Source organism: Leptopilina heterotoma, unplaced genomic scaffold (assembly GCF_015476425.1).
Source record: "Leptopilina heterotoma isolate Lh14 unplaced genomic scaffold, ASM1547642v1 Lhet_68, whole genome shotgun sequence".
Lineage (NCBI taxonomy): Eukaryota > Metazoa > Arthropoda > Insecta > Hymenoptera > Figitidae > Leptopilina > Leptopilina heterotoma.
Genome location: NW_025111157.1, coordinates 1608951 through 1633768, shown reverse-complemented (window position 1 = coordinate 1633768; position 24818 = coordinate 1608951). Strand labels below are relative to the sequence as shown.

General features: G+C 24.0%; 3 protein-coding genes across 3 annotated transcripts; 2 read left to right on the top strand and 1 right to left on the bottom strand.

Annotated features, from left to right (window-relative positions):
• Positions 1 to 1728: 1728 nt before the first annotated feature.
• Positions 1729 to 3132, bottom strand: LOC122510245 (syntaxin-18). Its single transcript, XM_043624738.1, has 2 exons — positions 2933 to 3132; positions 1729 to 2847 (listed from the first exon to the last, which is right to left on the bottom strand). The coding sequence occupies exon 2, from the start codon at positions 2797 to 2799 to the stop codon at positions 1855 to 1857; it is 945 nt and encodes a 314-aa protein (XP_043480673.1). The 5' UTR covers positions 2800 to 2847; positions 2933 to 3132; the 3' UTR covers positions 1729 to 1854.
• A 304-nt stretch (positions 3133 to 3436) lies between these two features.
• Positions 3437 to 10410, top strand: LOC122510243 (methylcrotonoyl-CoA carboxylase subunit alpha, mitochondrial). Its single transcript, XM_043624736.1, has 9 exons — positions 3437 to 3711; positions 3793 to 3859; positions 4095 to 4479; positions 4645 to 4979; positions 6886 to 7182; positions 7266 to 7475; positions 7557 to 8051; positions 9861 to 10046; positions 10133 to 10410. The coding sequence occupies exons 1-9, from the start codon at positions 3671 to 3673 to the stop codon at positions 10247 to 10249; spliced, it is 2133 nt and encodes a 710-aa protein (XP_043480671.1). The 5' UTR covers positions 3437 to 3670; the 3' UTR covers positions 10250 to 10410.
• A 48-nt stretch (positions 10411 to 10458) lies between these two features.
• On the top strand, positions 10459 to 23517 carry LOC122510244 (inactive ubiquitin carboxyl-terminal hydrolase MINDY-4B). Its single transcript, XM_043624737.1, has 11 exons — positions 10459 to 10698; positions 12804 to 12907; positions 15742 to 15827; positions 16105 to 16319; positions 16539 to 16761; positions 17613 to 17678; positions 17962 to 18032; positions 18126 to 18276; positions 18602 to 18801; positions 21087 to 21239; positions 22718 to 23517. Exons 1-11 carry the CDS (start codon positions 10646 to 10648, stop codon positions 22761 to 22763), a joined length of 1368 nt encoding a protein of 455 aa, XP_043480672.1. The 5' UTR covers positions 10459 to 10645; the 3' UTR covers positions 22764 to 23517.
• Positions 23518 to 24818: the final 1301 nt, after the last annotated feature.

Genomic DNA, 24818 nt, shown 5'->3' with positions numbered 1-24818 from the left:
TCAAAATTTCCTCAATAATTTTGAATGTTTACTATTTTAATAAAACCTTCCAAAAGAATGCAATTATTTAAAAAAAATGTTGATAAAATTCTACGCAAACATTTAATTATTTTGATAAATAATAAAAATTCCAAATAAATTCAATTATTTAAAATTTTTTTTATAAATTTCTCCTCAATAATTTAATTATTTTTATAAATAACAAAATTCTTCACACGATTTTAATTATTTTCAAAAGATTCACTAAAATTCGTCGGAAGATTTTAATTATATTCAAAAATGTTTATTAAACTCTGTATAAGTATTCAATTTTAAGAAATAATAAATTATTCTATTAATTATTAATTTTTGTATTTAAATAATTGAATTCTTGAAGAATTTTCAAAATATAAATTGATTTAAAATGAATTTCAATTTTGTTCATAAATAATAAAATTTATCGTTGAATTTACATTATTTTTAATACAATTTTAATCTAATTCTTCGAAAATGTAATTATTCTTAACAATTTTATTAAATTTTGTGGAAAGAATTAAATTATTTAAAAATTTGGTGATAAAATTCCTTATGAGAATTCAATTTTGAGAAACATTCAATTATTTAATAAATAATTGAATTCGCGATTATAATTAAATATTAACAGCATTATAATGTCGATTTTCAGAAATAATTGAATTTTGAAAAACCTTTAAATTAAAATCTTTGAAAATCAGAATTTTTCATATTTTGAACTAACAAATCTGCAGAATTAATTCTTCTGAAAAAGTTTAATTGAATTTTTTTTGGAATAATTGAAATTTTGTAAAATTGTATTGTAAACAAATGAATTTGAAAATTCTCAAAGAACTTTTTCAAAAAATTATTAAAAATAATGGAATTATAGAAGAATTTTAGTTAAAAACACTAGAAAAAAAATTGAATTTTGGAGAAGTTACAAATTATTTCAGAAATTCAATTATTTTCAAGAGTAATAAAATTCTTCTCAAGAAATCAATTATTTTCATAAATAATACAATTTTTCTCGAGAATTCAATTATTTTTAATACAATTTTAATCGAATTTCTCGAAAAATGTAATTATTCTTAAAAATTTTATTAAAATTCGTTGATAGAATTCAATTATTTAAAAATTTCTTGATAAAATTCTTTATGAGAGTTGAATTTTAAGAAACATTCCATTATTTTCTAATAAAAATTGATTTAAAAATTAATTTTAGTTAAAACTTTAGATTATAATTGAATATTAAAAGCAATATAACGTGAATTTTTAGAAATAATTGAATTTGGAAATTAATTTTTTTTGAGAAAGTTGAATTGCAGATTTTTTTTGATATTATGTAAAGGTTTTATTTTCTAATATGCATTTAATTGAAGAATTTAAGAATAATTGAAATTTCGTAAAATTGAATATTGTAAATAAATGGATTTGAAAATTGCCAAAGAAATTTTTCGAAAATTATTAAAAAATAATTGATCTAAAGTAGAATTTTGGTTAAAAATTCTTGAAAATAATAATTGAATTGAAATGATGAAAATAATTTTTAAGAAGTTGTATTAACAATATTCTTAATTAATATAAAACATAAAGAAATTGATCACTCCGAGTCGTAGACTCGGAGTTATCGATTTCTTCATGTTTTATAGTTATGAAAAATTTAATTTTTGGTATTTTTATATTTTTACCAGTAATTGGTCCGTAATTTTTCATTTTTGCTTCGTAAAGTCCGTATTTTAATATTTTTAAATACTTTCACTGGTTCGAGCCCTGGTGTCGAAATTTTTTTAAAATTCAAAACGAAAAAATTATATAAATTTAATTTTTTAAAGTTTTAAGTTTAATTTTAATTTAAAGTACTTAAGGATTGTACCAATCTAGAAATAAAAGTGTGAATGACATTACTATTAAAAAGAACAAAATCCATACTCTGAGACCGGCATTTCTTTGAATTGCTTGACGAATTTGTTCATTTGCCTCCTTAACATTTTCCGTTGATCCAACGACAGTTGTCATTAAACGATCTAAATCTTTATCCTGATCCATGACCTTTTCCGTGAATGCTTCCTGAAGTTCGGCAATATGAACGACTTTAGTTTCAATTTGTTTCACTTCTTCGGCCAATGTATTTAATTCATTGAAAAGTTGCTCGTTTTCTGATTCGAACATTTGAATATCCTCGGGGGATAATTCATCTTCAAAACTCAATGTACCGCTCATTTCGTTATCAATTTCGGGAATTGTCATTGAAGATTTATTCATATCGAGTTCCTTTTCCTTACTATTTGTGTCGATTGGAATTGAATTTGATTTTTTCGAATCAACTTCAAGTTTGGCAACTTTACGATATTCGATTGCTCTCTTCACGCGAATTGCCTTTTGTTCGGAATAAATTTTACAAACATTTTTCAAATAATTTTCTATTAATATTAACATTATTTCACGATGTTCGGTATTTTGTGGAGAGACTTCAGTTTCGGCTATTTCACGTCTCAGTTCTTTAATAAGTTGAGAACATTTTGTCATTATTTGTTGTGCACCAGCGTCAATTTGATCACGATCATTGTCCGTCATGTGTGATTTGTTTGATAAATGATTTGAAAAATTCAAATAAGCTGGACGATTTTCAAGTAGAAATTCACGAAGTTTTGCTATTTGATTAACTACTGCTTGAGATTTAATGACAAATGGACTTTGTTTACGACGCAGTTTAAAAGTTGACTTTAAATTCGTATCATTGTCAATGATTTGATTGCTCTGGTGCACAGTTTGCACACAGGCACGAAACAGTGTACTGACATCCATTTTATTTTATTTTTATAAATTTTTAATTAATGTTGTACACTATTCGTCCTGAAAAATAATAAACACATTAAACTTTGAATTATTAATATATTTACCATAAATATCTTATTTCAATTATTTGAACATAACCTACAAACATGTTTGTGATGATTTTTTTTGCGGCAGTTTACACGATTTTCACAGAGAATATAATTTAAAAATAAAAGCATAAAACTATTTATAAACATTAATTTTTAATAAAAAAATTATTAAACTATTATTCTAATTTTAATCGTTAATATTTTAATCTTTTAATATAAAGAATAGATTAAAATTTGTATAAAATTTGACATATTGACAAACACGTCTTAAGCAATGAACATAGCAGCGTGTAAGTGTTGCCAATCAAAAAAAATTTCTAACTGAATTGTAGCCAACACAAGGTCACAATTATTTAAATTTGAGAAAAATGTAATTTTTAATTAAATATAAAAATTTATAAAGTAAATACGAAGCATACGTTAAAGATTAAAAAGAAGCAGAAAAAGAACATAAATATTAAGTTTATAAACATGTTAGAAGAGAAATAAAATTTCTTTTTCAGTTTCTAATTATCAAGTCCCGCTTGTCCAAAAGTCATTCTTAATTCGATATTGATTCGAGATAAAACCGTTACGTGTGCGTGATGGTGATTTCACTATCTTATCAAAAATGAATAAATTAATTTTAATAGGAAATTAAACATTCCAAACTTCGAGTAATGTAAAATCAAAGTCTGAATAAATGTGATACAGTGTTCATTGAATAAATGAAAACATATTGAATTAATTTTAATTGTTACTTTTATGTTTTTTGCCGCCAGTGTTTTATTTTTCTATATCAACTTTCAACAATGTACAAACAACACTTGTTGATTAACAATTTAGTTAGAAAGTAAGTTTCAATCTTTCAATGAAATTAAAATACTTTTCAACATTTGATTCATTCATTTTATTCTTTTTACTCTTCTTTTAGGAACCTAACCTCAAAAAGGTTTGAAATCATTAACATTACGAGAAATAAACATACCCGGATTGACAAGGTAATTGAATTAAATTTAGTTAGATAACAATTTTAAACTATTAATTAACAATTAATCATTAATATTTAATTTTTTAATATTTTTCAATTTAGTTGCAAAAGCAATTGAATTTAATTAATAATTAACGATTTAATGTATAAATTTTGAAATGTTTTATTAAAAACGAAATTCTTAAACAAGCGACAAAAAAATGAGATAATTTTTCTATAATATAATCAGAGAATGATTCTTGTAGATTCTAATAGCAAATCGAGGCGAAATAGCATGCCGCATAACGAGAACTGCAAGGAGACTTGGTGTGAAAACAGTTGGAGTATTCAGTGAAGTGGATAGAGATGCAATGCACGTTAATTTGACGGACGAAGCATATTGCATTGGACCTGCTCCTTCAAATCAAAGTTACCTGAGACAAGACAAAATAATTTCAATAGCTAAACAATCAAAATGCCAAGCAATTCATCCTGGTTATGGATTTTTGTCCGAAAACGTCGAATTCGCCGAGCTTTGTCAGAAATCGAATATTATTTTCATTGGTCCTCCAGCGCAAGCAATACGCGATATGGGCATTAAAAGTACTTCAAAAGCAATTATGTCGGAAGCCGGTGTTCCTATTATTGAAGGTACTAAATACGAATATTATTTTACTGAAAAAAACTACATAAAAAATAGCAGAAAGAAAATTAAGAACAAACTTAACGTACTGAGGGTTAATAATAATCAATAATAATAATTTTTGTGCTAAAGAAAAGGTGAGAAAAGTTTTTAAAATTAAAATATTATTTCAGGATATCACGGAGAGGATCAATCTGACGAAACTTTGTTAGCGAAGGCAAAAGTGATAGGATTTCCATTAATGATCAAAGCAGTGAGGGGTGGCGGTGGAAAAGGAATGAGAATTGCCTTGAAAGAATCAGAATTTCATCAAGCTCTTGAGTCAGCGCGTACGGAATCTCAGAAAGCTTTTGGCGATTCTGCTGTTCTTTTGGAGAAATATGTCGCTGAACCACGACACGTCGAGGTACAAGTTTTCGCCGATCACTACGGAAATGCTGTTCATTTATTCGAGAGAGATTGTTCTGTTCAAAGAAGACATCAAAAGATCATCGAGGAGGCACCGGCTGTAAGATATTTGGCAATATTTCATTCGAAATTAATTTTTCAATTAAAACAAATTTTATATGATATTTCACATGAACATAAAACATATATAGATATAAAACTTTTATAACATAAAATTTATATTTTATTCAATAACTTTAAATTATTTGCATTTTTTATGAACAAAAGTGAGCAAATATTTCTTTTTTTCCAGTAAAAGTCCGTTTTTTTGAAAAAAGGTCTGTAAAGTCTGTAATTTGATTAAAAACGGACGAAAAGTAAATTGTTCGTAAATTGTACGACATAATTTGGAGAATTTTAGAGAAATTACAAATCATTGCAGAAATTCAATTATTTTTAAAAGTAATAAAATTCTTCGCAAAAATTCAATTATGTTCAAAAATTTTTAATAATTCTCATCAAAATTTCAATTATCTTTAGAAATAATTAAATTCTTCTCCGAAATTTAATTATTTTCAAAAATGTTCCTCAATTCAATAGCTATTATTTTCATAAAATTTTCCAAAAGAATTCAATTATTTAAAAAAAAAATTTAATAAAATTCTACACAAACTTTTAATTATTTTCAAAAAATAATAAAAATTTCACAGGGATTTCATTATTTACAAATTTTTTTAAAAATTTCTTCGCAATCATTCAATTATTTTCATACATAATAAAATTTTTACGGGGATTTAATTATTTTCGTAAATAATAAATTTCTTTTTAGGAATTCAATTATCTTCATAAATAATAAAACTCATTGCAGAATTTAATTTAATTTTAATTTAATTTTTTTTTTTGAGAATTCTATAATTGCGGATTTTTTAAATATTATTATATTGTTCAAAAATAATAAAATTCTTCTTTGAATTATTAAAAAAAATATTAATAAAATTCGTCTCAAGAATTCAATTATTTTCAAAAGTAATAAATTTTTTTTGCAGAAATTCAATTATTTTCAAAAATTTTAATAAAATTCTTGTCTAAATTTTAATTATCTTTATAAATAATAAAATTTCTTTTTCAAAATTCAATTATTTTTAAAAATTTTAATAAATTTATTGGCAAAATTTCAATTACTTTCAAAATTTTTTCTAATTTAATGATTTTTAATATATTATACTCTTATAAAATTTCCCAAAAGAATTCAATTATGTAAAAAAAATTGAATAAAATTCTACGCAAAAATTCAATTATTTTCATGAGTTTTAAAATTTTTCGGAAATTTCTTTATGAGAATTCAATTTTAAGAAACATTCAATTATTCAATAAAATAATTATTTTTGTATTTAAATAATTGAATTTTCGTAGAATTTTCTAATAAAAATTGATTTAAAATGAATTAGGGTTAAAATTTTAGATAATAATTGAATATTAATAGCAATATGGCGTTAATTTAAAAAAATAATTGAATTTTGAAATTAATTTTTTTGAAAAAGTTTAATATTGAATTTTTTTTAATATTATTTGAAGTTTTTGTTTTCTAATATTTATTTAAATGAAGAATTTACGAATAAAATTGAAATTTCGTAAAAGTGAATATTATAAACAAATAGATTTGAAAATTGTCAAAGAACTTTTTCGAAAATTATGAAAAATAATCGATTTAAAGAAGAGTTTTAGTTAAAAATTCTTGAAAATAATTATTAAATTGGTAATGAATTTATCACTCGGTCATTAATTATTATAAAACGAAGAAATTGATTTCTCCGAGTCGAAGACTCGGAGTTACCGATTTCTTCATGTTTTATAGTTACGAAAAATTGAATTTATAGTTTCAAGTAAAATGTTCTCTTCTTTGACTCGGACTGATTATATTTTTGTCAGCAATTGGTCCGTAATTTTTCATTTTTTCCCGTAAAGTCGATATTTTTAAATACTTTCACTGGTTCGAGCTCTGATATTATTAATTTAAAAATCCGAAGCCGGGCATATCGGAGGAGCTTCGCCTGGAACTCGGCTCAGCGGCCGTTCGAGCTGCAAAGGCTGTTGGTTACGTTGGCGCTGGAACCGTGGAATTTATTTTGGATCGTCGAACGCATAACTTTCATTTTATGGAAATGAACACACGTCTGCAGGTGGAACATCCGATAACAGAGGCAATTACGGGAACTGACCTTGTCGAATGGCAATTGAAGGTGGCAGCTGGAGAAAAATTGCCCATGCAACAGGAGGACATTCAATTGCGAGGTCATGCTTTCGAGGCTAGAATTTACGCCGAGGTAAGAAAAAATTGCTACAAATTCGCATTATAATAAACTGCACATTTGAGATGAGGCACTAATTTATTTTACTTAATTTCCAGGAGCCAAGGAATAACTTTTTGCCAGGTGCAGGAAAATTATCGTATTTGGTCACTCCATCTGTCGCCGATAATGTTCGAGTTGAAACTGGAGTTAGGCAAAATGATCAAGTCTCCGTGCATTATGATCCAATGATCGCGAAATTAGTCGTTTGGGGTCAGGATCGAACATCGGCTCTTAGAATCTTGCATTCTAAACTTTCTGAATATAATGTAAGAAAAATTCGGACTTTTATTTATTTTCACCGTAAAACTTGAGAATTACGACAAATACTTACAATTTTTTCTATTTAGATTGCCGGCTTGGAGACAAATGTGGAATTCCTAAAGGATCTTTGTAGCAATGAAAAATTTCAAAATGGAGACGTACACACTGGTTTTATTGAGGAGAATTACGAATTACTATTTCCAAAATTACAAGTACCGAGCGATGTATTGGCACAAGGAACTCTTGGATTAATACTAAACGAAGAATTAGAAGCAATGAAAAAGTCGATAGAAACTGACGATCCATTTAGTCCATTCGCTACTGAAACTGGAGTTCGAGTGAATCATGCATTAATGAGAAATTTCCAGTTTCTTGTTGGGGAGGAAAAATTTGTCACTGATGTTCAATATGTCGAGCCAGACGTTTTTATGATGAGGATCAATAATTTGGGACCATGGCGAAAAGTCACTGGTACAATGACAATTGATGGTAAAACAATGAAACTTAACACTGAAATTGATGGCGTTATTCAACAAGTAAATATTGCAAAACTTGACGATCAACTAGTTGTATTTAGCAAGGTGAGTAATAACTTTAAAATTATTAATTAATTATTATGCAAATAATAAAAAGTTTATAATTATTAACTAAGTTATTATATATTAATAGTATTTATTCTTTTCAAAAAACTATTAAATTCTTCGTAGGAATTGCATTATTTTCAATATAATTTCAATAAAATTTTTCAGAAAAATTCAATTATTTTGAAATTTTTTAAATAAATTCTTTATGAGAATTGATATATTTGCAATACAATTAATTTAATCAATTAATTAATTAAATTTTGGAAAAATTCAATTATTTTCGGAAATTTTAATAAAATTCTTCTCAAGATTTCAACTATTTTCATAATTTATCAAATTTTTCACAGAAATTCAATTATTTTGAAAAATTCCAATTAAATTCTTCATGAGAATTGAAATATTTTCAATACAATTTTAATTAAATTTCTAGAAAAAATTCAATTTTCGGAAATTTTAATAAAATTCTTCGCAAGATTTAAATTATTTTCATAATTTATAAAATTTTTCGCAGGAATTTAATTACTTTGAGAAATTTTGATAAAATTATTTATAAATTTAATTCTCATCCTAAATAATAAAATTCTTTGTAGAAATTCAATTATTTGTGAAATTTTTAATTAATCTCGTAATGAAAATTGAAATATTTTCAATAAAATTTTAATTAAATTCCTTGAAAAAATTCAATTATTTTCGGAAATTTTAATAAAATTCTTCGCCAAATTTCAATTATTTTGAAAAATTTAAATTAAATTCTTCATGAGAATTGAAATATTTTCAATACAATTTTAATTAAATTCCTTAAAAAAACTCAATTATTTCAAATAAATAAAAATAAATAAATATTCGAAAATTTTAATAAAACTCTCAGCAAGAAATACTTTGAAAAAATTTGATTCTCATTCTAAATAATAGGTATAATTCTTCGTAGAAATTCAATTATTTGGAATATTTTAAATTAAACTCGTTATGAGAATAGAAATATTTTCAAAAATTTTTAATTAAATTCCTTGAAAAAATTCAATTATTTTCGGAAATTTTAATAAAATTCTTCGCAAATTTTCAATTATTTTCATGATTTAAACATTTTTTTACAGAAATTCAATTATTTTGAAAAATTTCAATTAAATTCTTTATGAGAATTAAAATATTTCTAATATACAATAACTTTAATGAAATTCCTGAAAAAATTTAATTATTTTCGAAAATTTCAATAAAATTCTTAGTCAGATTTCAAATTATTTTTATAAATAATTAAATTCTTCGCTAAGATTTTATTATTTTGAATTATTTATTTTGATTAAATGAAAAAAATTTAATTAAATACTTTGATGTAATTAAATTTTTCTCCCAAGTAATAGAATTCTTCGTAGAAATTAAATTTTTTGAAAATTTTTGTAAAATTCTTTATGAAAATTCACTTATTTTTCATACAATTTTAAGAAAAATTTTACCAAGATTTCAAAAATTTTCATAGTTAATAACATTTTTGGAATAAATTTAATTATTTAGAAAAATTGGAATTTAATTTCTTGAAAGAATTCAATTATTTAAAAAATATTTTTAATTGAAAACAATTTGGTTTAATTAATTCTTGGTATTTTTTAATCTTCAATGCGTTAAACTAGAATTTAATTAATTTTTAAATTCAAAACAACTTTAAAAAAAATTATCAGAAAAAAAGTAGAAAAGAAAAAATTAATCAAAAAGAACTAACTTTAAATGCGAAGAGACATTCGGATTACAATGATTATTAATATAGATTTTAGAAATTGGAAATAGAAAATGAAATAATTCTTTAATTTTTAGGACCGTTCTTGGAAATTAAATGCAGTGGCACCAAATTATATTTCCAAGCTTGGAAATAACTCGGCCGTTGCCTTAGGAGCTGCAGTGAGTCCCATTCCCGGGATTGTTGACAAAATTTTAATAAAAGACGGCGACAATGTCAACAAAGGTGATCCTCTTTTAGTGATTGTTGCCATGAAAATGGAAGTAAGTAAAATTTTCTAGCCAAATTTTCTTTATTACTCTTTCTCTTTTCTTTTATTTGGGAAATTTATTTTAAATTTGTTTCCCAGTACATCATCAAAGCATCTTCCGATGGGGAAATTGATAGGATTTTGTGCAAAATTGGCGATAATGTCGCTAAAGACAAACTCCTTGTTAAAATGAAAAATGTGACTGCCAATGACTAAAATTTACCAGTGATTAAATTTTAAAAAAAGTTTTATTTTAAACTTTAAAGAAAAAACTCTAGGAGTGATTATAGACTCTCTAGTGATTGTTATAGATTAAATTTTAATTTTTATAATGATTTCTATATAATGTTGAAAGGTGTATTTTTTTATAATATATTCTTTTTTTTTATTGAAATTTTAGATATGTAATTGTTACTATAAATAGTTTTGGTAGAAATATACCAGTGCCCTAATTTTTTTGGAGCTGATTATCTGGTACCTTCTGCCCCCTACCTGACTCGTGCTATACTAGCGTTAGAAGATGTAATTCATACTCCAGTTAAATTCGTAAATTGCCGGAACAGTGAGCTGAACGGTATTTCTTACGCTTCGATTATTTACTTTGAAATACACATGGTAAATGAAAATTCACAGTTAAAAAAAATGTGTTCCATTACAGAAAAGGGGTACGTAGCATTTTTTATTTCATGAAAAAATTATTATTAAAGAATTTTCCTTTTTTCATTTTCTTTTAAAAATCAAGTCTTTCAAAATTTAAATTTCCTAAAATCTAAAGAAAGTTAAAGAAAAAGGTAAAAATCACTTTAATTAAAATTATCGTTTGAAAATTTTATTACAACTTAAAGTGCATATTAAATTGTTTATTAATTATTAAATTAATAAGTCTTTAGGGAAGTATTTTTTTACGACAAAACGAGAGAGTCTTTCCTTATTTTCTTCTTATATTCAAAATTCGATTGCGTAATTAATTTTTTTTTCCAATTTGCAATAAAGTTGAGTAACAAATAAGAAAGCCGATATTTAACTTCTTTTTATTTAACTTGGTCTAGTTTCTATTACTTTAATGAATCATTTGAAATAATTCACTTTGAATTTGATAACAAAAATTATTTATTGATTCAAAATTTATTTTTTCAATATTATTTGTTAATCCACAATTTTTTTAAAATAATATTCTTTAATAATAATAATAAAACTATAAATTTTGAAATTAATAATGAAATATTATATTTTTATTACTAGTGCAATATTTTTGCAATTTCCTAGAGAAATAAAAACAAATGAAGTTGTTATTATTATTAATAAAATAATTAAAAACTTGCGTTAAGTGGAGATTAAAATTGGTAATTTTTCTCGTGTATTTTTCTATAAATATCTCGTTGGCTAATTTGAGGCAATTCATTTAATCAGTTAATTAGCCGTCATAAAAAATAAAAGTGCCTTTGCACCTGTAAATCGATTAAACTAGATCATTATTTTGCTGAAAAAGAGGCCAAGGGGGAATAGCCGCTTACGGTTATCAAGCAAATAAAGAGAGTCGCGTGATTTCTGACTAAGTTTTGAAATCCGAAACCACGTGACCGGATTTAAAAAGTTTTTAGGAACTCCATTTTTTTGAATAAACAAAAAAAAATGTATTTGCATTTGCACGACTGAAAAAAAGATCTTGATTTTGTCGTTTATTTCGAATTTCTCAATTTTTGAAACAATACCTACACAAAAATTTTATTATTTTTTTTCACTTTTAGGATTTTTGAAAAAAAATGTTAACGTTTTATTTTATTTTCCAGGTTTTTTTTTGGAGTGGAGAAAATTGTTCTGTTTTTTGATGTTTTCCGTTTTTTTGTTCTGCTTTCGAAAAGCAGTGCAAACAGTGCAAATAGATAAATTAGAGCATTTTTTTTCTTTTTGTCGATTAAATTGACTTTTTTCCATTATATTAAGGAATGCAACAGATGAACAGGTAGTATATTTTTTATTTGCTCTATTTTTTCCCGAATGTAGTTTAATAATATTTTATGTAAGCTGAAAAAAATGGAAGATTATGAATAATAGAGGGGAAAAAAAATTGTCTATTCTCGAGAAAATATGACTCTTGTGTATCTAGAATTCTGGAATAAGCTTTTATTGATATGAATCACGAAACGCTTCACGAAATTGAGAGCTTCGTTGCAAAGCTATAATTCTAACGACACCTGTTTTAATCCTAAAGTATTGCAATTTTTTTATTAATTAAAGTTTAATAACATCTTTGTTTATTTCAAAGTTTAATTACTTTTTTGTTTATTTGAAAGTTTAATTTCTCTTTAAATTGATTGAAATTGGTCTAAATTGTTTTCAATTGTTTTCAATTATTTTAAATTGTTTTAATTTTAAATTGTTCTGAATTGTTCTAAATTGTTCTAAATGAAAAAAATTTAAACTACTTTAAACTAATAAAAAAAATAAAATAAAAAATTGTATGTATAATTTAGCTTGAAGTATTTTTCTAAAGAACTCATAAAAATTCGATTGAAATTTGCAAATATGTATTTTATTTTTTTTTTGTTTCGTAAAATGAAAAGTGAAGAAGAGAAAAAAGGTCGACAGTCTGATAATAGTTTTTATGAAGTAACGTATATAATTTGAAACTGAAGTCATTGAATTGAATCATAGAATTATTTTTCTTGAATGGGGTTACAGTCGATAATTTTTATTTTAAATCTTTTCCTCAGCCTTTTTTTTCTCTCTTCAAGGATACGGATTTTAATTTATTTTTTTTATGTTACAGTTCGACAACTTCAATTGTAGTGAAGAAACCAGCTCGAAAATTTACTGCTTTTGCTAAAATTGCTGCCGCTGCAAATTCAGCACGTAAACATCGACCACTACCTGGTGAGCAATTATTGACATTATATTTCCAATTTGCAACAAAATACTTGATGAAAATTTCAATTTTTTCTTCCTTTTCGAGATTATTTTTATTTATTAGATTTTTTTTGATAATTTTGGAAAAAGATTAATTTTCAAAAAAATGGAGAAACATGAAAAGATTATGTTTACAGTTTTTAATTTGAAAAATTTCCTCGAGGGTGGTAACTAGGACTTTCGTTAATAAATCCATAATATGAGGCATAATTGGCTTTCACACAACAAGAAAAATGAATCTAATCGATCATCAAACTTTGCTGGTTTCAAGGATACTCGTATGCGTAATTTAACACCGCTGTAAACGAATATGCATATCGCTCCTGGCACTAGATTTTCCATTTAAATTCGAGGAATATTTAAGAAAATTTTCTTCTTTCATTTCGTTGGATAATTATCGGTATTACTTTAAAAAATGACTGAAAATTGTTTTCGGAAATTATCGATTTCTTAATTTACTTTATGAAATTAATTAATTTGGTTAAAATTAATTTACTTTATGAGACAAGGTTACAAAAAAAATAATAAGTAAAATTATTTAATTTAGAAAAATTTTGTTGTCCAAATAAGTAAAATTATTAAAAATGAAAAAAATTTAAAAAAACTAAAATTAAAAAAATTTAGATCCAAATAGGAAAATTATTTAGAAGACTGTTAAAAATAGTTGTTGATTATACTTTTTTTTTGCTTTGAATCTCGCAAATTCATGATCGACACCAATTTACACGGTCTATGTAGGTGATTCTATATTCAGAAGTCTATTTGATAGAACCTCGAGATAGACCCTTAACATCCATTCGTATATAAGGGGTTAAACGTAAGGGGTGTTAGTAACAATTACTTCTAAACTCTAAACGCTATGCTGTCAGTCAACTCGTTCTTCTTGAACCATCAGCCACATCATGATCGTTAGTTCTAATTCTAATAAATAAATTTTATTCCATTTTTCCACTACTTAATTAATTCGGAAATTAAAATTCCAAATGAAAAAAAACAATTAGTAATTGCAATGACAAAAAACTTTTCCCCAAGAAAAAACATTTTAATCTTCCCCTTTTGTCTTTTGTCCTCTTTCTTTTCCCTTTTTTAAAAATTTATTTCGTTATTAAATTAAAAGCAATTAATTGAAATAATTAATATTTATAATTAGCTAATTATTTTGATTTAGTTTATTTAGTAATTTGAATTACTTAGTAATTAGGGAAGTAAATATTTAGAAAATCTTCGATAAAATTTCCCGAAATTTGGAAAAAAAAAAAAAAAATGGAAAAACTAGTGCCCGACGATTTTTATCATTTGAGTATTTTTTTATTATTCTTTTTCAAAGCTTTTAATTATGAAGATATAATCATTTCTCCAAATGGTTCAATTAAGTAGATAAATAAAAAGAAATTCAATTAAAATAAAAATAATCATGGAAAAGGCAACAACCTCTGGTTCGGAGTCGAAAATATATTCTCCAATTTCGAAAAATTGTAATCGCCGGGCTTGTGAAGTGAAATCGGATAAACCTACTTATGTGAGGGACAAAGGTATAAAAATTAGAAATCCTATTTTACTTTTTTAATTAAATATATTTTTGTTAATAATAAATTCTTTAATAATTAAATTTAATAATAATTCAATAATTAAATATTTAATTATTTACCGAGTTCTATTTTTAGAGAATTTATTTTCTTCAGAAATTTTGTTGCCGACTCGTGTTCTCATAATGAGAAGTGTTTCAACTTTACTCAAATTCGTGTCGGAACGATCCATGTGCATTTTGTTGATTGTAAACTTCTTCCAAAGGAAACTTTGCAAACTTTGCGCTTGTGTGAAATTTGAAAAATCTTCAAAGTGAAATATTATCTCGAGGGGAAATTATGAAAATATCAAAGTCATTTTTAATCACAAAATTAAGTACCTAAAAAAAAAGATGGAAAAGCGGAAACTCATTTTTTGAATTCAAAAATTAAAAAAAAAAGAAAAAGATCGAAATTTTTTTTTGTCTGAAATCGAATTTTATTTTTTTGTTTGATTTAATAAAAAAAAAATTTAATAATTTGCCAATTAAAATACAATCGTCCTTGGAAGGGGCGAAGGACTAATTAAAAATGACAATGAATTAAAGTCGATTAAAAAGAAAGTTCTTTCTTTTTTTTTTTTGGCAAAATTTCGTGATGATAAAATCGAAAAGTGTGGATTTAAATGTCAAGTTAGACAGCAGTAGGGCATGTCGAAATAAGTTTCCAACACTAAAAATGACATGTTTCGTGTCTAATCTCTCATATGGCAGGACTTTGAAAATTTTCACGATTCATGTAAATATAAAAGAGCTGTAAATTTCACTATTATTCTCAATTGATATTTTAAACTACTCGAGGCAAGTTGTCGCCTCGACAATAATTATTGTATACAAAATTCGAATACGTTGATATTTTTTTTTCTCTTTTTATATCCTGGAAACAATCAGATAAACAAAAATATGAAAATTGTTTCTTTTGAATTCTTTGTGACTCGTAGACAAGCGTCACATTTATTATAATTGGTTTTTTTTTCATAAAATGCTATTATCAGCCAGGGCAGCAAAATACGCTGCACTGATGGCAGAACCAGATGAACTTTATCCAGGTCGAATTTTGTTGTTTTTTTATAAAAAATTAATTTTAAAACTAAATTTTGCAAGAAGTAATTTTCAATTAATTTCCAATTTTTAATTAATTTTCAATTCATTTTTAATTAATTTGTAACTAATTTTAAACTAATATTGTATCCAGTTTGTTCAAATTTGTATTTTTTTGTTCATTTTTCTGTTGCAGAGAGAATTCTCTATCCAAGAAGTACGAGGACTTTGGTGAAGACACCAGTTCTTGGAGGAACTCCAATTAATGAAGAGACATGCATGGTAAATTTCACAGAAAATCTCCCTTTTCTTCTTCTTGTTATATTTTCTTTTTATAATTTTAATTTCTACTATTCATTATTATTTTTTGTCTCAATCTTTCTTTTTCTTTGATAAAAAAATTAATTTTGTTTGGCTTTGTATAAAAAAATAAAATAATAAATAATGCTAATAGTAAAAGAAAAAATAAAAATATAGTAGTTTAATGGTTTAATTTATAATTTATAATTTTAATGGTTGAGTTTTAATTAATTTGAATGTCTTTTTTTAATTTTTACAGGAATTGAGAATGGTGGTTTTCGGAAGTAGCGCAAGTCCACCGAAAGTCGAATGGGCCAGAACTGGATTGACACTCCGACCTCCAAATCAATCTTTGAGTTTTGGATTAAGATCGCCGAGAAATTCAACTCGAGGTCTTATCACCACGGTTCAAGCAATTATGCTTAAACATTTTTTATTCAAGGCCAATAATCAGGACAAAATGACATCTGAAACGTAGGTCCACATTTTGAAAAATAGTTGAATAAAGAAAATTTGCTTTCAAAATTTATTTTCTTTCTGAATTTCCATTTTGAATATTAAATATTTTTAATAGTGGTGAAGGAAGGAAGGAAAAAAAAACATTAAATCCTTTTTGAATATTAAATATTTTTATAAGCGTTAAAAAAAGGAAACAAAAAATATTCATCAGTAAAAATTGTTTTTTGATTTCAGTTTATTGAAGCCGAATTACGACCAACAAATGGAAGTTCTAGCTTGCGCAATAGCGGAAATAATTTGGCGATGTGCTGGTGGTTTTGCAACGCAAAGTGCAAGTTCCGTGAATTTGAATACGGTATCGAATATTAGCATCCCCAAAGCCATTGTCACTTTACCGCAAGAAACGCCATATCTTCAGCACAGCGTTCAGTATTTTCAAGATGGATTAACTGAAACTGTACGTTCACATTTTTTTTTTTAAAAAAAATTAAAAATTATTTTTAAATTAAATTAAATAAAAAATTTCTTAAATTCATTGAAATTAATAAAATTAAATAAAATTTTTTTAAATTCATTGAAAATGAGTTAAATTAAATATTTCGTTAAATTCATTGAAATTAATTAATTTTGAAAACTTCATTTAATTGAATGAAAGTGAATTAAATTAAAAATATCATTAAATTCATTGAAAATGAATTAAATGAAAAATTATAATAAATTTATTGAAATTAATTAAATTTTAAAAATTTAAACTTAAATTCATTGAAATTAATTAAATTAAATAAAAAATTTCTTGAATTCATTGAACATAAATTAAATTAAAAATTGAGTAAATTCATTGTAATTAATTAATTTAAGAATTTCATTAAATTCTCATTTAAAAATAAATAAAGTTAAAAATTTAATTAAATTCATCACCTAATTGTGTTTAATATTTTTATTTAAATTTAATTAAGTTTATTTCTCATTTGAAAATAATTGCAAAATCATACTTTTAAAAATATTGAATTAAATTTTGTTAATTAAAGTAGATCAATTATTTTCACTTGGAGAATTATTAAGGATTTTTGACACATTGGCGCATGGCCAAAACTTATTATTTCCTTCATAGGTATTTACCTTGAAAAGTCATAGTTCATCTTGGAAGATTTAAAACTAATCTCGTTTAATCGAGACTCAAAATTAAAATCTAATTTATTTATTTAATTATTCAATTTTAATTTAATTTATTTAATTATTTAATTTTAATTTAATTTATTTAATTAATTACAAATTTTCTAATTTAATTATACATATTTATTGTTACAGTTACATTTGTTCGAATTCACTTCTTTGGAGGATTTGGAAATATTCATCAAACGTTATTTATATCTCGTACGTATTTCAAAGTAGTTATAAAATACAATTCAACTTCGATAAATTCTGATTGAGATAATTTCAATTTTCTAATTTAAATTTACTTCAAAATTTTGTGATTTGATAAAATTGATAAAATTGATGAAATTGATGAAATTAATGAAATTGATGAAATTAATGAAATTAAAGTTTGACTGTCTAATAGAAATGTAAAATAATAATTTAATTGAATTCAATTAATTTTAATTGAAATACTAATTTCTATTGAGAATTAACATTTGTTTTTATTTTGTTGTTCTAGTTTCAAGATGAAGGTTCACCGGGGGCGAAATTGCTTCTTTACAGCGCAGTTCTCTCCAGAGGATTTTCAAAGTAAAATACTAGTTGAAAATTAATATTATATAAAAATTAATAATTAATCAATTTAATGACAATTAATTATTTTAATGGATTTTTGTATTTTAGAATTCGTAGTGATTTAGAAGACTCAAAGGGCTCTTTATTAAGCGGATCTCCGGAAGAAGGTCCTTTGTCCTTGGTTCTTCTTGCTCTCACCGGAAGAGCTTCCCCTCATCTTCATAATGGTGTCGTTCACGTTGGTGATGAAAACACTTACGTAAGTCAAATAAATTAGTTTCAACTGGAAATAAATGAAATTTTACAATTATACAAATGAACAATTATACAAAATTTTTCAATTAAAAAAATTAATTATTAACGTAGTGAATCTTGATTCAAAATCATTAGAAAAAGTTTATTAGAAAGAAAATCTCTTTTAATTTACAGGTTGAAACAATTTGACAGTTACAGTTTGGAAAAGACTAAAAAAATGTTTAGAAAAAAAATTAAAATTGTTAAAAAATTAGAAAATTGTTTAAAAAATTTTGAAATTATTATGTTAATCATATTTTAATTAATCAATATTCTTTTTATGATGAAAGGCGGTTCCGCAATGGGGCGTTCTGGTCAGAAGCGAGATAGGATTTTTAATTCACGAGGGAGACGGACAACTTAATAGGCAGCCAGGATCACGATTAAAGACACCAAGTCTACCGATCTGGGTGACCCTTTGTCTTGGACATCATGGAGTTATCTTCAACACTAATCGTGAACTTCTCAGGAACTATCACGCTGAACGGCGGTAAGTTCCTACTCATACCCTTCTTTTTTTTCTTTAAAACTCTGCATTTCCTATTCGCCTCTCTTTCTTTTTCTCTTTCCGTAAAATTCTAGATGTAATCATGGAAACTCATTTTCAGAATTGCCGCAATTTTCCATTCAGCCTCATCCCCAATAGTAATAAACAATCTTAAAAAATATTCTCATCAGAAACAACTATCTTCCTGTTAAAGTGTCTAGTTTTTCCCCGAAAAAAGTTTTATATACACTATACACACCTAATTATAATTTTTAACTGTATTTCGTTTCTCTATTAAAAAAAATAAAATACAAAAATATCAACATTTGAGAAAAATAATTATTTTATAAAATAAATAAAATAAAAACTTAGTATTTAATGTGCTGAAAATTATTGAATTCTTGCAAAAAATATTTATCAAAAAATTTTTAAATTGAATTCACTTGGAGAATTTTAAACATTTTTTTTTAATAATTTAATTCTTGCGAGAAAATGTAATTAAAATATTGTATTGAAAATAATTTAATTCTTGGCAAGATTTTTTTAAAAATTCTTTGAAATAATTGAAATATTTTAAATAATTTATTTCAATATTCTTGAAAATTGCGTAGTTTTTTTATTAATTATTACTGAAAATTTTGAAAGTAATTAAATTTTATTATTATCCTCAATAATTGTAATAAAATTTTTTGCAAAAAGTCAATTTATAAATAAAAAAAATCTTCGTAAAAAAATTCAATTAATTTTATATAAATAATCAAATTCTTATCAGGACTTCATTTATTTTCAATACAATTTTAATTGATTTCTTCGAAAATTTCAATTATTTTTAAAAATGTTGTAAAATTTCTCCAAGAAAATTCAATTATTTTAAAAAATAATTTAATTTTTCATAAGAGTTCAATTATTTAAAAAAAATTTTGAATAAAATTCAATTTAAGAATTCAATTATTTTTGAATAAATAATAAAGTTTTCGCTGGAATTCAATTATTTTAAATAAAATTTTATTGAATTCCAGGGAAAATTATATTATTTTTAAATTCTTCGTAAGAATTCAATTATATCAATAAAAAGTAAATTTTTCTCAGGCATTCAAATATTTAAAATACAATTTTCATAAAATTCTTCTCCAAAATCCACTTATTTTTTCAATTTTCGCAAAAATTCAATTTGTAGAAATAATACATTTTTTCGCAGGGATTCAATTATTTCAATAAAATTCTATTCAAGAACTTAATTATTTTTAGAGATAATTAAATTTTCGATGTACTGAATATCATTGAATTCTTGTAAAGTATTTTTAAAAAATTGAATATAATTGAATTCATTTCAAGAATTTTATCAACATTTTTCTTCAAATAATTGAATTCTTTTAAACAACTTTATTAGAGTTTTTGTAAATAATTACATTTTTTTTATTAATTTCATTTAATTTCGTAAAAATAATGTAATTTTTTAAAAATAATTTTAATTGAAAATTTTGAAAATAATTGAAATTTACAAAGAATTTTATTAAAAACTTTTGAGAACAATTGAATTGTTTAGAAAAATTTTATTACAATTTTTAAAAATAATTAAACCTGTTAGAGAAATTTTATTAAAATTGTATTGAAAATAATTGAATTTTTCAGAAATTATTTACAAAAATAATTGAATTCTTGGCAAGAATTTTACAATTTAGAAAAATAATTGAATTGTTTCGAAGAATTTTATCTGAATTTTTGAAAATAGTTGAATTTTTTGAAAGAATTTTATTAAAGGTTTTGAAAATAATGATTTTTTAAAAAATAATTTCATCAAAATTGTTGAAAATAATTGAATTTCTATTAAAATTCTTTAAAATAATCGATTTTAATTAATATTTTTTAAAATAATTAAGTATTCCTTGGAGGAATTTGCAAAATAATAATAAATGGAATATCGCGTTCCGCGCGTATCATTTGCTATTATTATAATAAATCAATTAAATATAAATATTTTCAAAAATAAAATTACCAGATGAATTGGAAAAATTACTTTCGTTTATGATAAAATTGCAATAAAATTTATTTTTATTTAAGAGTATTGTTTTTTTTACATAATTTCGAGAATAAAATAAATTGAATGAATTTGAAAAAAATGACTTTCGTTTTGAGAATAGGTTTTTCATATAAAAAAATATTTAAGTTACATTGAAAAGAAATTGGGGGGTGTCGTCAATTATTGTGAAATTGCATGAACAAACGAAGAGTTAAGTTTCCTTAAAGCGCAATGCCATTTCCGGTAATTTATTATTATATAATTGTAGATTCGATGTTCAATACTACACTTGCGGTGGGAGTCACGCCACATTAACCATAGACACCAAAGCGAGAGAAAACGCTTCGGGTTTGGAAGGAAGGGAAGCGAAGGAATCCCTCGACATGGCAGCAACACCTTTAGAAAAACTCATTCATTCCAAGTAAATCAATATCGGAAAATTTCATTATTAAATGCAATCTATTTAATTTTTATTGTTCCATTTATTTTTTATTTTTCATTTTTATTGTTTCAATTTTGCTTTATTTTTATTATTTCATTTGCTTCAATTTTATTGTTTCATTTTATTCAATTTTATTGTTTCATTTTGTTTATTTATTGTTTCATTTATTTATTTATTGTTTCATTTATTTATTTATTGCTTCATTTATTTATTTATTGTAGTTTTATTATTTTTTTTTATTGCTTCATTTACCTATTTATTTATATATTTTTCTCGCTTTATTTAATTTTTATTATTTTGATTATATTTATTGTTTATTGGCTTCTTTATTTTTTCTTTTTATGTTTTTTCACTTTTTATATTGTTTCACTTTTTTTTGTTTTTTCACTTCTTATATTTTTTCTTTTTATATTTTTTCACTTTTTGTATCTTTTCACATTTTAATTATTTGTCTTTTTTTATTTTTTCACTTTCTATATTTTTCCTTTTTGTATTTTTTCACACTTTAATTATTTTCCTTTTTGTATTTTTTCACACTTTAATCATTTTCCATTTTGTATTTTTTCACGTTTTAATTATTTTTCTTTTTGTATTTTTTCACATTTTAATTATTAGTCTTTTTGTATTTTTCACTTTCTGTATTTCTTCTTTTTGTATTTTTTCACGTTTTATTTATTTGTCCTTTTTGTAATTTTTCACTTTTCATTTTTTTCCGTCTTATTTTTTCGCCTTTTGTATTTTTTGCTTATTTGGCACTTTTTTTAAAATATTAGTTGTTAATATCGCTTGTAAAATGCTTGAACATTTTTAGTGATTGCTTAGGGTTTTCCTTCGAAGAGGATTGTTTGCTTTTTTGATTATCGCTCGGCTGGAATTTTTGGTTATTGTTATTGGCTATTGTTTTTGTGTTGAAGCTTTTTAGAAAATTTCTTCGAATGAAAATATTCGCTCTTGTAAAATATTTCTATTTGAAATTTTTACGAAGAGAATTTTTTCTTTCAATACTACCAAATGTTTATAGAATTCTAGTTTCTTTTTCTTGAAGTTGCTTTCAAATTTATTTCGTCATTGTTTGCGAAATGTTTATATCCAAGAAGTGCAATTTTGTTTTTTGGCTTTTTACCACTTTTTCGTTAATTTTTCTGAATCTTTTTTCAACAATTGCAAAAGATTTTTTTATTTCAAACCAAAAGAAAAAAAATTGTTTCTTTTCTTTTGATTTGAAATAAAGAAATTTTTTCTTTTCTTTTGGTTTGAAATGAAAAAATTGTTTCACGCTTTTTGCTTGCTTTGCGAATGTGAGGAAAAAAAACGGGTTATGTATCTTTAATGAACCATCGATTTATGATGGAATATCTCTTCATTTTTAATTAGTTCCAGTTGTAGATAGTAGAGTAGATGTAGAATTTGAAGAATATACTAAATGGAATTTTTTTTTTGTGTTATTATCTCGAAAGATGGCAGGACGCGGAGGTCCAGTGGAATGGAACTCCCATGCTGTGAGGAAATCTTCGCTCTAAAAACGAATTTACGAATTAAGTTCTACTTCGAATTTTTCAAAATTCAAATTATTAAATTAGCACATATTTAATGAATTCTATTAGTTCGAATTCTATTGAATTGAAAAATCAAATCGAATTCAAAAAGTAATTTCTATTTTTAGTCAATCAATTTGATTCTAAAAAAAAAAATTTCTCTTGAAAAAAAGACGAATTAGGAAAAAGACGATTAAAAAAATAGTAAAGTCAAAGAAAATTTTTCATAATTATCATAATTTAAATTTTAAAAGAAGTCTTGAAAAACGATATTAACAGAAATTTTTTTTATATCCTTTTTTGTAATTTAAATAACAATTTTCAAAAAATGGGATTTATTGTTAATGTTATCGAAGGGAACTGGATATAATAATTAATGAGACGATATAATTTTTCGATTAAGTAATTAATTATTATTGTTACGATGAGTTCATTGATCTAAAAACGCCTATCGTGCAAGTGTAAGACGTTGTTTCATCGATTCCAAATCAAACAATGCTTTACAAAGGCTTGTAAAATTTAGTATCACGCTATGCATATCTGTTTTCAGAAAGAATAAAATTATGTCAATTTTAATGACTTGTTTAGTTGTGCCACATATATAAAAAATATATAGAAAACGAAAGTAAAACACAGAGTAGAAAAAATTGTGTATATTGCTAATTAATTTGCATTTGCAAAGTTTCGTCGAATTAATAAAAGCATATTTTTTAGGAAATAAATTCTGTCTACAATAGATTCGAACCATTTCCTTTCACTCCAATTAAAATTGTAAACCAATTAAAATATTTTCGAATAAATAAATATTTTGTTTTTTTTAAATATTATTTTGTTTTGCAATTGGAATTTAAGAACAAGTATTTTTCTCTTTTTTCTAATTTGAAAGAATGTGGTAATAAAATTTTATTGTTACTAGGGAATGTTAATTATTCTCATTTGCCAAAGGAATTATTCCCTTATTTCTTCTTTTTTTTGTTTATTATTTATTTTATAGTAAATAGTGTTTTCTTTATTTTATGGTAAATAAATTTTTTTATTTTTATTTATAGTACTATTATTATTATTTTGATTCTTGATTTGTTTGACGAATTTAATTTCGTTTTCCTTGAAAAAAAAGAAATATTTATGTTTTGGATCTATAAGTGTAAAGAAAGGATGATGCTATTTTTGTGTGTTTATTCCTATTCGTGAGAACTAGACTTTGACAAATTACATTTATTTCGTTGCGATTAAACACAGCCGAGAGGACTATTCAGCGAATGATCCATGGATACGTCGCGGATCATTAGTCTGTGAAATTATTTCAAAATACTGTTTTTCTTGGTCGTGAGAAGATGAGCAATTCTAATAGCTAAAGAGAGTACAAAAAAAAGGTTTTTGAATAGCAAAAACTATTTTTAGTTATGATTTCATTTATTTGTAATTTAAAATTTTTTTCTTTATTCTTTTGCGAATAATTTTCTCTTTTGGAATTTTTTCCTTGAATTTTTTCCAAATCGGAGGCTTTTTTATTTTGAATTTTTGCGACAAATGTTAATTGAATCTAATTTTTGGTAATCGATCAACTTTTAGGGTTTTTTTCAGATATTTATGATTTTTTATTCGATTTTTATCGATTTTCTTCTAAATGATTTAGAATTTTTTCTTCTATTATTTTTTTAATAAATTTCTGTCTTTGAATTTTTTTCTTTGAATCTTTTTCAAATTGGAGACATTTTTCATTTCGAATTTTAGCGAAAAATGTTTATCGGATCGATTTTTGGTGATTAAACAGTTGGAGATTTTTTCTCGGCTATTTTTGATTTTTTTATTCGATTTTCTTTGTTTAAAAGATTAAAACTTTTTTTCAAACCGGAGTAATTTTTCATTTCGAATTTTTGCGACAAATATAAAAATTAAATCCGAATTTTAGTGATTGAGCAGATTTTGTGATGTTTTTTCCTCTATTCTTGATTTTTTATTCGATTTTTATCGATTTTCTTCATTTAAAGGATTTAGAATTTTTATCTTTTCTATTCTTAAA

What these genes read in the sequence shown, in the direction of transcription:
- LOC122510245 (XM_043624738.1), bottom strand. Translation starts at nt 2,799, where the DNA reads ATGGATGTCAGTACACTGTTTCGTGCCTGTGTGCAAACTGTGCACCAG.
- LOC122510243 (XM_043624736.1), top strand. Translation starts at nt 3,671, where the DNA reads ATGTACAAACAACACTTGTTGATTAACAATTTAGTTAGAAA. An exon ending in TCATCGAGGAGGCACCGGCT is followed by an intron (nt 4,980 to 6,885) that starts GTAAGATATTTG and finishes AAAAATCCGAAG; the next exon opens with CCGGGCATATCGGAGGAGCT. An exon ending in AGGCTAGAATTTACGCCGAG is followed by an intron (nt 7,183 to 7,265) that starts GTAAGAAAAAAT and finishes CTTAATTTCCAG; the next exon opens with GAGCCAAGGAATAACTTTTT.
- LOC122510244 (XM_043624737.1), top strand. Translation starts at nt 10,646, where the DNA reads ATGGTAAATGAAAATTCACAGTTAAAAAAAATGTGTTCCATTACAGAA. An exon ending in TTGGTGATGAAAACACTTAC is followed by an intron (nt 18,277 to 18,601) that starts GTAAGTCAAATA and finishes TTATGATGAAAG; the next exon opens with GCGGTTCCGCAATGGGGCGT. An exon ending in AACTATCACGCTGAACGGCG is followed by an intron (nt 18,802 to 21,086) that starts GTAAGTTCCTAC and finishes ATATAATTGTAG; the next exon opens with ATTCGATGTTCAATACTACA.